Source organism: Magnolia sinica, chromosome 2, assembly GCF_029962835.1.
Source record: "Magnolia sinica isolate HGM2019 chromosome 2, MsV1, whole genome shotgun sequence".
Classification (NCBI taxonomy): domain Eukaryota; kingdom Viridiplantae; phylum Streptophyta; class Magnoliopsida; order Magnoliales; family Magnoliaceae; genus Magnolia; species Magnolia sinica.
The window spans coordinates 59158125-59170549 of record NC_080574.1 but is presented as its reverse complement, the minus strand read 5'-3'; the positions used below and the strand labels follow the sequence as shown (position 1 = coordinate 59170549).

Genomic DNA, 12425 nt, shown 5'->3' with positions numbered 1-12425 from the left:
ACACGAAAAGTTAATTCCAGGGTAATAATTTGAGTATGTCAGAGTATAAATGCTCCACATATTCCATACAATCATATAAATTCATGTTTTCAGGGCAATTGCAATACAAATGACGAGAAAAATTAAATCTCATCCCATTAAATAATTACTCTTAAGTTCCACTCATCATCATTACATCAATATAGTACATGCTAGGTCCTTCCATGGGGCTTATCACAAACTAAAAATTCAAGTGACTACTACTAAGAAAGCGAAATAAATAAAAGAAGAAGAATTCTTATCCAAGCCATCTTGGCTTCATCATCCACCATTCGTTGCCACGAAGCACCATAGTTCTCACCTTAAAGCCCCAGCTCATTCCTTGGATCTTAACTATCACAGTCTACGGTTGTTTTTCAAACAAGAGGGATGAGTAGCCTAGATTCAACTCAGTGAGGGCATCCCCCCAAGATTATCACAACAATAGCATAATCATCTCATATATGATTTCAAAACAAAACATCAATAAGAAATCTTGATTAATGCAATGCATGATATGCATGCACTGATGAAGGTACCCTAACTAGATGAGACAGGAATTTTGAACACTCTCATTAGCCACTAGTCATTAGAGTTTTTTGAACCACATGTGAGACAGGAATTTCCTACACTCTCACATGCTAAAAAAAATTTAAATAAAAAAAAAAAAAAAAAACCTAATGAAATGGAAATTTCTGACACTTTTATTAGATATTGCACAACAAGAGAAACGGGAGCTTCCAACACTTTCACTATCGCAACACCCAAAGGGGTTGATCCAACTCCTGGATCCCAGTGAATGCATGAACTTAATCCCATCCTATAATTAATCCGATTTAATATCCATCCGATTTAACAATGCCCACACTCAACAAGTCACAATCTCACCCCATCCCATCGTCCACCACTCCCTAAGATTGTCGTTATCCTTCACATGACACCATTCATGGAGGAGCGAGTGGGGTTAGTTGCCCCTCAACAAGACATTCCCCTTGCCTTATCTAGCGTCTTACTGAGAGCTTCCGCAATCACCACAATTAGGAATTGTGAAAAAACAAATATAAAGCCTTGTAGTCCCCAAAAATAATAATTTTTTAAAGGTAACACTAATAAGGATTGAACCTTAGATCACGCACACACACTACACTATCTCTACTAGCTCTTCTAACGAGTGGGGGACTCCCCAAAAATAATAATAATGAAATAAATCAACGAGACCTTCCCTTTGCCTTATTTAGCATGTAATTAAGAGATTCTATAATCACAACAATTAGGAATGTCAACAACAAATCCCCCCTTTAACCTTTTTGATATGTCAAGGTACCCTTTTGGAGATCCATTTACAACCACTAAGTATTTTGTTGATCTCACACACGTTGCATTAAGCCTCTACATGAAATCCCAATGCCCATCCTCCAAAGCAAACAATCCAAGATTTCAAAATCAACATTATTGTAAGCCTTCTCTAATATCAGTGTCTTAAATAATGAATGGTGTGTGGCGTAGCATTCATCCCTCTAAAGCATAAGGCTTAAGCTACTGTAGTGTAAGCTACACCCTACTTCTAAATTTTTAGTTAAGGTTATGCTTAGTTGTGCCAAATATCATGAAATTTTATGATATTTTATACCAAATTTATCTAATTAATACTAGCATTTAGTGCAACCAAACACAACCTAAAATAATAGAAAAATTAAAATAATTAAAGATTAAGTATAAAGGTAAAGAAAGAGCAACCTAACTAATTTAATACTATTACCTAGATTATTTTACTAAGACCATTGAAAGATTAACTAATTTTTATTAAAAAAATAAATAAAATGTAACAAGTCATTGAAAATATTAATTGATTTCAATGTTTGAGTGAAAATAAAAAACTTGTAGTGTTAGCTAGGTAGTGTGTACCATACGCTATGTAGCGCGTAGCATATGCAAAATTAGTGTGTAGCGTATGCTATACGTGATTTGAGATATTTACGGAGCCATAAAGGCCATTACGTAATGGTAATGGTAGCAACCGTTACATGTTACAATGTCGTAACGCCCGTAACAGCCGTTATGGAGAAAAATGACCCGTAACCAATGTTAACAGCCCATTACGTCCCTTGTAAAGGTCATAACAACCCCAAATGGTTAGTTACAAGGCATATGCAGGTTTTTTGGATTATTTTTTCAACGTTGCGGGGCAAATATAAGTTTTTTGAGTTTTTTTTTTCAATAATTAAAAAAAAGAAGACCGTAATGACCGCTACGGAAGCCATAACAGTCGTTACGACCAGTATTGTAAAGGTAACGGTGGTGACTATTAAGGCCACCGTTATCGTTATGAAATACCTTGAATAGCATTAAGGTTAAGCTATGCAACGTGGCGTAAGCTACACACTACATACATAAGCTACAATGCTTTAAATCAAATTTGCACAAGAGACTTCTCTTGCCCAATTTGTACCTAGAATTGATGCACTCATGAACCACAACGCCATCTAAGATCTCTGTCCCTTCTACAAATGTACCTTGGGAAAAGGAAATGATAAGACTGAAGCCCCTCAAAGCCATGTTGCTAGCACCTTTGTTAGGATTTGTATAGGCTCCCAATCAGGCTAATGGGCCAAACACAATATATCCTTAGCAACTAATTCAAAATTAACACAACCAACCAAAACCGGATATAAAGCCTCGTAGGCCCCCAAAATAGAATAAGCAAATCAATCAGTTGTCACTAGGTCTTCCTAGTTATTGGTCTATGTGAAGGAAGCACCCCCAAGGTGAAGATCAACCAAAGCATGTGTTTGGACCTGATTTGAAAAGCCTCTCATCCTCAAAGTCCCCATACTATCACTTCTCGAAAGAAAACTAGATTAACTTCAAGTGGCAACCCAAACACCGCAGCAGAGCCCACTTCGCTACAATTGAATCAAACCCGTTCTAGAAACCCCACCACAAATTTGGGCAATTCAGACCATACATCAACATAAACACCCATCTGAAGCTTAAGACTGCCATCCCAGAAAGAGATGGAGATAAAACATTTCATATCCATTCCTCCACCTTAGCCAACACTTTTGCATCACACAACCACAATTCCAAGTGTTGAACAATTGGCAAAAGTGCCTCGCGTCAAAGTGTCTTGATCTTTGGCACAAAAAAAAAACCCAAAAATCTAGCTTAGGGGCACACTTTCATCTGCAAATAAATAATATTTTAATTGAATAAATAAAATAAAAAAGAAAATAATATAATATCGATAACATTTAAATGAAAAGGAAATTAAAAAAGAATATTTGCATGGTTCCAATAAATTCAATTACTAATAATACAAACTAACATATAATTGATTAATAAAGCATCAAAATCATACAAGAGCGTCTTAAGAAATAGGTAGCTTTAATGAACAAACCTCACTCTTTAAAAAATAAAAATAAAAATATTAGAGAACCCCAACAAAGGAACAAAATGAAAAAACAAAAAAATAAAAAAAAAAATTGTAACTTTTTATGATATGTATCATGCTACCTATTATATGATATAAAATAATAAATAAATAAAAACTAAAATATAGATAATGAGTAATTTTCAACAAGAAGACAATGGAGGCAAGCAGCAAGCTTAAGGTATAGGAGTTAGGTATCTTCAACTTGAACAAAAGAAACTTTTTTCTTTTTTAACTTGATAAAATTTGTGGGATCCCGGTCCTTTGTAACACCGCTCATGCACACACGTCCCAACCCACATAGTTGATAGACCGTTCACCGCACCCTAGTGATTTGTCTCATATGACCTTGAAACCTCTATCACGAGGACCGCGTTGTTGCTGCAGTCATAACGGCAAAAACAGCGCGTCAATCCATCACCCAAGCACGAAGTTATGGGCATTTGATCAGAACCCTGAAAATTATGCAGATTTGCATGGGGCCCACCTAAGTGGGCCATGCCCAGCACGCTCTCCCAAGCAATCATTTCTCTTCCATGCATGCATTTACTCGCTCTATCATTCATTGCAAATTTGAAATAAATATTGCCCACATTAATTGTTTTTTTTGAAAACCCAAGAGATGGCATTAATTTCTCCTTGAAACTCCAGGAAGCCATCATAACTCCAGCATGCTCTCCCTCATCCCCACGCCCTCTCTTCTCTCCCCTCCATTTTTCTCTTGCAAAAAAAAAAAAAAAAAAAAAAAAAGGAGGATGTCCCTCCATAGACACCCAACCACCTCCCCCCCAATGCCCAAACGCCCCCTCCTTCTCCCTCATCCACAATCCCAACCTCCATGAGAGTGAGAGAGAGCTGTGAGAGATGAGGAACGTGAGAGAATGAGAGAGGAGCAGCCCCCTCGTCCAGCCATCCAACCGTCCAAGCAACGTGAGTCTCGCCCTCCCTTCCCTTCTCCTCTTTCTTTCTTCTCTTCCTTTCCCCTTTTTGCTGATGTGAGTGGGGCCCACTATGTAGGGCCCCCATGCATGTGTTGCTACCCATGGAAGGCAACAAGGTGGGCCACCATTGTTTGAATAGGTCCAACCAGACCCCTTTGCACAAGCGTGTAAACCCACACCATTGTGGGCAGCCATGGGTCCCTGTTGGACATGACTCTCACCCATGACGTGTGGGTGTGGGCGGCAGTGGTAGGGTAGATTGTAGGGCCCATCGATTGTGGCCCCAACTTGATGCATGTGTTTCACCTTTTGTGTAGGGCAGCAAGGTGGGCTGCATGGATGGCCACACCTTTTGCTTCCAACCTGTTCGTGTGGTCACGGAGGTGGGGCTCACTAATCGTGAGGCCTCACCATAATGTTGGCATGCAATCCAAACCATCCTTAAGGCCTATAGATCGTGTGGGGCCCGCTGCTTTGGGTGGATAGCCCTGCACATCCTTCCTCTCTCTCTCTCTCTCTCTTCTTCCTTTTACTTCTTTTATTTTCCCTTTTGTTTGGAACCAATGGGGCCCACTGACGTGGGGCCCCATGCCTGTAGAATGCTAGCCACAATGGCCAATCACATGGCACATGCTATGTGGGGGGCCACCATGATGTATGCGTTGTATTATCCACACCGTCCCTCTCATATCTCTTCCATCTTCTTCCTTCCTTCCCTTTTCTTTTTGATCATTTTCTGAGGTAATGAGTGGGGCCCACATGACACCCACACACATGTGCACACAGGTTGTGGAAGACCAGTAGGTGGCCCACATGTCGTGGGACCCACCATGATGTATGTGATATCCACATTGTCCGCAAACATGTAGTGGGGTCCACTGAGATGTGTTGCATCATCCACACTGTTCATCCCTCTTGTTGTGGGTCCACTTGTAAGTGGAACCCACCTGCGTTGCATTTGTTTTTGTGGGCCGTCCAACTAGACAGCCATTGGACCCGAGAGGTGCGCATGTTGGACACAAAAAATTTGTAATTGACCAACTCACTCCATCGGTCAACCCATCTGACATAATCTTACATCCGGTTTTCCCCATTCCTTCTAATAAACATCAATAGATTTCTCTATTGATTCAACCTCCATCTTCAAAAATTTATTCCGTACTCCATGATATAACAAAAGCTTTAATCCCGTCCCAAATGCAACAACCATTTCCATCATAGGTGCGAAGAATGGGCTCTTTACAAGGTTAAATGGTAGAACATTCACATGTAAGAAACGAGAAATAGATAGGCACACACTATCTCTATATCCCTTCTTTCAAATTTTGTTTAGAGTGGCTTGTTTTTCTTTTGGCCCGCTCTTTCTTCACATAAAATCATCCATTATTCTTTTCCTTTTTCTTCAACCCATTTCATCGACATCATCAATAATAGAAACCCATCCAACATCATATGCCATTTCTTCTTGTTGCTTCTTCTCACTAACATTACCATCCAATAAATTCTTGAATTTCTCCGCTATATCATTACCGACTTGAGGACATGCCGCTACATTTTCTTCATTCGGGCTAGGTAATGTTTCATTCAAAACACACCTCCCCATTGTCTTCCCACTAAAATTACATCTTAGGTAGAGATTATTGATCTCATCCATCTTTGAACAATATTCCCACGTAAGATCATTGTCCTTGGTCTTCGATTTTCTTTCCATCTCCAATGCTAAAAAAGAACCAACGCACAAGTGACAAGCCTACATATTATGAAAAAAATATTTAGGCCCCAAGCAAACATAGAAGATTAGAAATGATTAAAAATACGAAAACTAATGAAATTTTGAAAAAAAATGAGAAAACTCTTGAAAATAGAAACTATTTAGGCCCACAAACTCCAAATCTCACCAATATCTCTAAAAAACAAGGTGATATTATAATGTATGTGAGGGCATAAATAGCTTTTAAACACAAAAGCTCCAAACAAAAATTGCAAAAAAAAAAAAACAAAACAAAAAACTGAAGAAAAAATCGAAATATACTATTTTTCTTTTCTGAAAAATGCATATTTTCACCAATATATGAAAGAAATGAAATGCAAAAGAATAAATGAATATTTTATATGTATTCTTACCTATTTTAATGTAGAAATTGAATGCAACAAGCGGCATTCGATTCCGTTGAGCTACGAAAAAGATATGTTGATTTCTTTCTTTAGGTTTTCTATAGCCCACAAGCTCCAAATGTCCCCGCAATCTCTCAAAAGTAGCAAAATATGTGTTATTCTAATGAGTGTGGTGGAGCCTAAATACCTTTTAAAACAAAAGGCCCTAAAAGTTTAAAAAAAAAAAAAAAAAAAAACCGATTTTTTTTACCAACGTTGTCGGTTTTCTGTCGAAAATATCGAATCATACAATTCAATATGAATCATATGATTCACAATATAATCATATGATTCTTCCCAAATCATGATTCATGTGTATGATTCAAATTGTACGATGGTACTATACAATTCAAATTGTACGATTTGAATAGTAAATCGTATGATTTTGACAACAATGCTCACAACTATCGATTTTGGAAGTACGGAGCTCCCCCGAAAGTGGCGGCTTTTGTTTGGTCGGCAGGTAGAAATAGGATGCTAACCATGGAAGAACTTCAAAAGAGATGTCTGATTCTCCAAAATGTTTGCATTTTGTGTTATAGGGATGCTAAGTTGGTGGATCACCCATTCCTCTAAACTGTTGTTAGGCCATGCAGGGTACAATCTCCTCCTTTCTGGCTACATGGCATGGAATCGGTAAAGCTAGAAAGGTTGTATGGCACTAGGCAGCAATGGCATCTCCATAGGCCATTTGGGGAGAGAGGAATAGGCGGTGCTTTGAGAACAAGTCAGAATTGGAAGGTTAGTTATACCACAAGGCAGTGTCTTGGGTAGTTGAGTGGGCTTCTAGGTTAAAGGAGTTGGATGCCTGTGTCCTTGTTGCCCTTTTGGGCTTGTAATTTTCTCTTTCCTTTGTATTTTTTTCGCCCTGATTGGTGCAGGTTTTTAATAAAATTGTTTTCTTTCAAAAAATAGAGAAGAACAGATAAACTATATCATCCTTTTAATATCCTTTTGATAGTGGATTCACTTGGTTGTCTATTTTGTCCATGGATGGAGCCAATTGTGGCAAACCACATAAAACTTGTCTCTTGGGGATTGTGATTGTGTAGAGCATCTTATTCTCCAATTTATTTTCCTTCATTTTGTTGCACACTACTCTTGGCAAAGTTGGTGATCGTCAATTCACACAAGGTGTTTGTGGGTTTTGCTTGAATCAGTGACCGATTTATGAGCCATGGTGTTGGCTGCTACAATGCTTGCCCTCCATTTACCAATACAATACAGGCCGGTAACGCCCCATATCAGGCATATCAGCCACTTATCATGTAACAAGATGGACCGACATCGATACGTTACAGCTAATACGTATTGGATGCTTAAAACCATACTCCCCTATGCTCCCACCTCCTTAAACATACTAAGATGATCCAGCCGAGTAATTCCCGCCAGAAAATTATGGACATAGAGGGAAATCTAGCTCCACTAGTGTGTGTGCGTGCGTGCGCACATAGACAATGTGTGTTTGGATGCACTAGCAACTACGAGCCTAATAAAAAGTAAAGGGCTAAATTGGGAATTGATAAGCACTCATAATGAGAATTAGGCTCCAAATTGCCACCTTGATACTTTCAAGTTGGATTTGGACATAACTGCAATTTTGAGAAAACTTACTCATTATGAATAATAGGAAATTGAAATCCCTACATGTCATTTCCTATACATTTTCCAAATGTTCTCAATCCGATTCACTCAGTCATCCAAACACAACCTAAGATAAATCAAGATTCCAGTTACCTGAATAAAAGAGGCCTGAGTGCTCTGAAATTGACAGTTGTGAAATCAACCCATAATTAGCAAAAATAGGAAAATTGGTTTTTGATCTTCATACCTGGCAAAGAACGTCCATGGTGCTCTGCCCCGAGCTTTCCGGCAACAGCTTGACCCGGAACTTCTGCACCCCATTCTTCACGTCTTGCTGCGTCTCTGCTTTCGGCACCGCCCTCACGATCTTCCCAGACCCCACCTGCTGCTCCTTTCCAAGGCTTGTCGACCGCCCATAATCATCAAATGCCGACCACGACGAAGAAGAAGACCTGGGTGCACCCGTGCCCCGTGCACCGTAAGGCTCGGCCCGGCCCCCATCATAAGCATAAACCCCCTCATCCAAACCATCATTGTGCGGCCCAGTCGGAAAGGAGTTGGTCCGGCCGTAGCCATAGCTAGCAGAATTCTCTTCAAGGTAGCTGCTTCCAGATCGGTCAAATTTGAGCGAAGCACTAGTATCGTAGGGATGGTTCTCGTAGACAGGTGGCGGGGGGTAGGACGGAGGGCTGTAGGGAACAGAGAATGACGAATTGGCCGGGGGATAATTCACAGCCGTTGGATGGTGATCATACAGGTAATATGGGGCGGGAGGGGGTTGCTGGAGATGTGGAGGATAGTCCGATGTGGCAGTGGGAGGAGGGGTTTGCTGGAGATGTGGAGGGTAGTCTGACGTGGCGGTGGCGGGAGGGAAAGGAGGGTAGGTTGGTTGGGAGTTGAGAGGGGGTTGTTGGGAGTAGGAAGGAGCTGTTGGTGGGAGATTAGGAACAGGATCGGGATTTTGAGAAAAGGAAGGGTATGGGGAGGAATAGGGATCAGAGGACGAAGGGTAATGGGAGAAAGGGGGGGCGGAGGCGAAGGTTGGAGGGATGAGATCGTTAAGGTTAGGGTTAGGGTTAGGGTTAGGGTTTTGGTGGTGAGGGTAAGAATAGGAGGCGCTGAAATCTCCTCCTTGTTGCATTTTTTCCGCTTTTTCTTCTTCTTTTTTATAGAGAAAGAAAGGGATAGGATATGGGTTTGGATCGATCTGAGAAGAGAATGGAGAGGAGCACAGCTTTTTGCACCTTTTTCTTTTATATTAACTATTCATCTTCCTGGGAGGAATGGAAACGAGAGGATAGAGAGCCAAGGACGGGAGCAACTGTATATTTCACATACACTACTTGCGTATTTTGCACGATGTGTATATGCGGGTGTTGAGTTCTGACAGGTGGACCTATTGGTTGCTAATCCGGACGTTTGGTCGTTGTCTAATCATGATGGACCACAATACGAAGCAGATTCGCGTTCTAATACTGTCGGAGCATAGTTGGTGATGTACCCCATTTCCGATGCGTAGTCTCTGAGATATGCTGAGATAACCAAAGAAAATTTACGCAGTTAGCATTCACCAATGCTAGGTTTTGTTCGCGTCAATTAAAGAGCAATTACCGGTACAGATGCAGCTGCACGTAGAGTCTGAGTGGGACCGAGTTAGGGCTGACCTGGCTCAATCCGTTTTTGAAATAGGCCTTGTTGGGGGGAAATAGAACGACTTATAAAATGGACTAACTCTAGTTCACAACCCTTTAAATAAGGGTAACAAGTAATGGAAAAGAAATCGAATCAAACTACAACTCAAACTCCTAGAATCCATGACTTACTATAAATAGTAAACTTACTATTTATAGACGTTCGTTTTGTCTACTTGTGAGATTGTTTTTCGGCCAAAAATAGTAAGTGTCCTATTTGGCTTTACCAAACTGTTCTCCTAATTATTTTAAGCTCTTTTCACATTGGATGCAACTCCTAAAGCCCAAAGGATGAAGAGTTATAATCAAACTAAAAATTACTATTTATAGTAAAAACGAAATTAAAACAGAAAAACGATCGTCGATCCACGGGTTTTTCGCAATTCTGGGCTGCGCAACCCGGCATAGCCGGGTTGGTTGGCTTTAGTAGCTCATTCTACCCCAAAATCATGTATTTTATGTCAGATAACTCATTCTGAGATATGCTGAGATAACCAAAGAAAATTTACGCAGTTAGCATTCACCAATGCTAGGTTTTGTTCGCGTCAATTAAAGAGCAATTACCGGTACAGATGCAGCTGCACGTAGAGTCTGAGTGGGACCGAGTTAGGGCTGACCTGGCTCAATCCGTTTTTGAAATAGGCCTTGTTGGGGGGAAATAGAACGACTTATAAAATGGACTAACTCTACAAACCAGCACGGACTCAATAAGGATAAACTACTTAAGAGGTATCTACTGGCAAAGAAAAGCCGACTTTAAAGTAGGTCGATACAACTGTAAGTCCACTCAAATGGCTGACCTATTGAGTAAAGTCGGCATAATTACATGTCGACCATAGGTCGGTTATAGATCAACCTGACCATAGGTCAGATATAGCTCGGTCATAGGTCGGTTATAGATTGACCCGACCATAGGTCAAATGTAGCCCAGCCTTAGGTCGGCATAACCTTTGATAAGGTGAATGCTGATCTGTCGAAGAGGCTCAGCATTATTTACTTCCACTTTATCCGGCGCATTCCCCGCCTAGCCCGAGAATCTCTCCAACATCCTAAAGAACTCTCCCAAAATCTTCGGAAGATAAAATCAAATCCCAAGGATCCCGGATAACCGTAATCCTAGGAAAATCTCCGAAAGATCCGAATACCTGTGCAGGAGGATCTCCAATACAGCTAGAGTCCTAAACGGGGAAGGCTTCCAGCGACGTTATCCTCTCTCAGAACACATATGCAGAAGGATCCATTGATGGTGAAAGGTACATTCAAAACACTCTATCTAAACATATGACTAGTGACCCTTTTCCTGAAAGATCACCCCCTACAAAGACCCGATTTCCTGACTTAAGCATCGAAGGGTCCCCTGTACTAGACAGGGTCTCCTTTGCCTCTTACTTTCTGATGTACATGTCACACCCCAAACTCGAAAACCGGGCTCAAAGAATTCCCGATCGTCGAATCTGGCGCCGACAACTTCCGTAGTACCCTATTCCCGGCTTACAGCGCCCATACGCCATATTCCGATCCTAGGATCCTACAAGGAGGATTTTCAGTGTGAAGTTTTTTTTTAAAAGAGCATAATCACAAATGTACCCAAATCACAAAGGCAACATCATCATCACATATCCACTAATATGAACATTTGATTACAGTGCTGAAAAGGGAAATACATGAATAACAAAATTTCTACAAGCTCGACGCACGCTGCTGCCTCAATGCTATTGCAACCTAACGTCACTTGCACGCAACGATCGTGCATAAGCTTACAAAGAAGCTTAGAGGGTGGTGTATGTGTGTGTACGATGTATGTGCTAAATATATAAATATCAGAGTAAGCGAAAATATTGGCAAGTCCATAATTACCATCAACCTTATCCAGGCTATATGATGTGAAGACAAAATAAGGAAATGTCATGTACAGAGAAGGCAATGTAAATTGACTACGCAATGCGGAAATATATTAAGCCAAATGTCGTATCTAGGCCATACAATGCAGAATCATAGTAAACCCAATATCACAAGTTAAGGGTGCAATGCAATATGCAAATGCAAAAGAAATGATAAAGTTGGAGTCTGTAATCGGGATGATAGTAAAAATGGCCGATCTAAAAGTCCTAAAGGGGGATGAATAGGACTATGCTAAATTAAAATTTAAATGCGGAATTAAGAAAGAACTAGAACAAGATAACACATATCAATCCTAAATAGCAGAAATAAATAGCAACCTCAAACACACAAGTATTAAGAGGTTGATACAGATGTTGTTCTAAGGACAACCTTACACCACAAACCAATGGCTTATAATAGGACAATCTGATTTCTAGAATGGTCTGTATATCAGAGTCTTAAACCAATACAGAGGAATAAAGAATAAAATAGAAATAAATATCTACTGCTATTACAACATTTACCACATGTACAAAAAATAAATTACAATCATTCACCACAAATGCACAAAAATAAATATTCACCACAACTCCAGCAATTATAGTGGTTCGCTTGTGTGTACACCAGCTGTTAAAAAACAACCACACAACCACTCCATTCCTAATATCCTCACCCACGGAATATTGGCTTTCACTATGAAATAGGTTTTCTAAGGTTCACCCAAAA

General features: G+C 40.2%; 1 protein-coding gene across 6 annotated transcripts in view; it reads right to left on the bottom strand.

Moving 5' to 3' along the window:
* Window positions 1–9472, bottom strand: part of LOC131237139 (protein FREE1-like) — a 53644-nt gene extending 44172 nt beyond the window's left edge. For 2 of the 6 annotated variants that reach the window (XR_009167062.1, XM_058234806.1), the window contains exon 1: window positions 8375–9471. Coding sequence is in view for 4 of the 6 variants with exons in the window: in XM_058234806.1 (XP_058090789.1) it covers window positions 8375–9268 (894 nt within the window). In the remaining 2 variants the exon portion in view is untranslated. Of the gene's footprint in view, window positions 1–8374 lie in introns of all 6 variants that reach the window. The other 4 variants (XR_009167061.1, XM_058234804.1, XM_058234805.1 and 1 more) reach the window with 3 other exon arrangements.
* Window positions 9473–12425: the final 2953 nt, after the last annotated feature.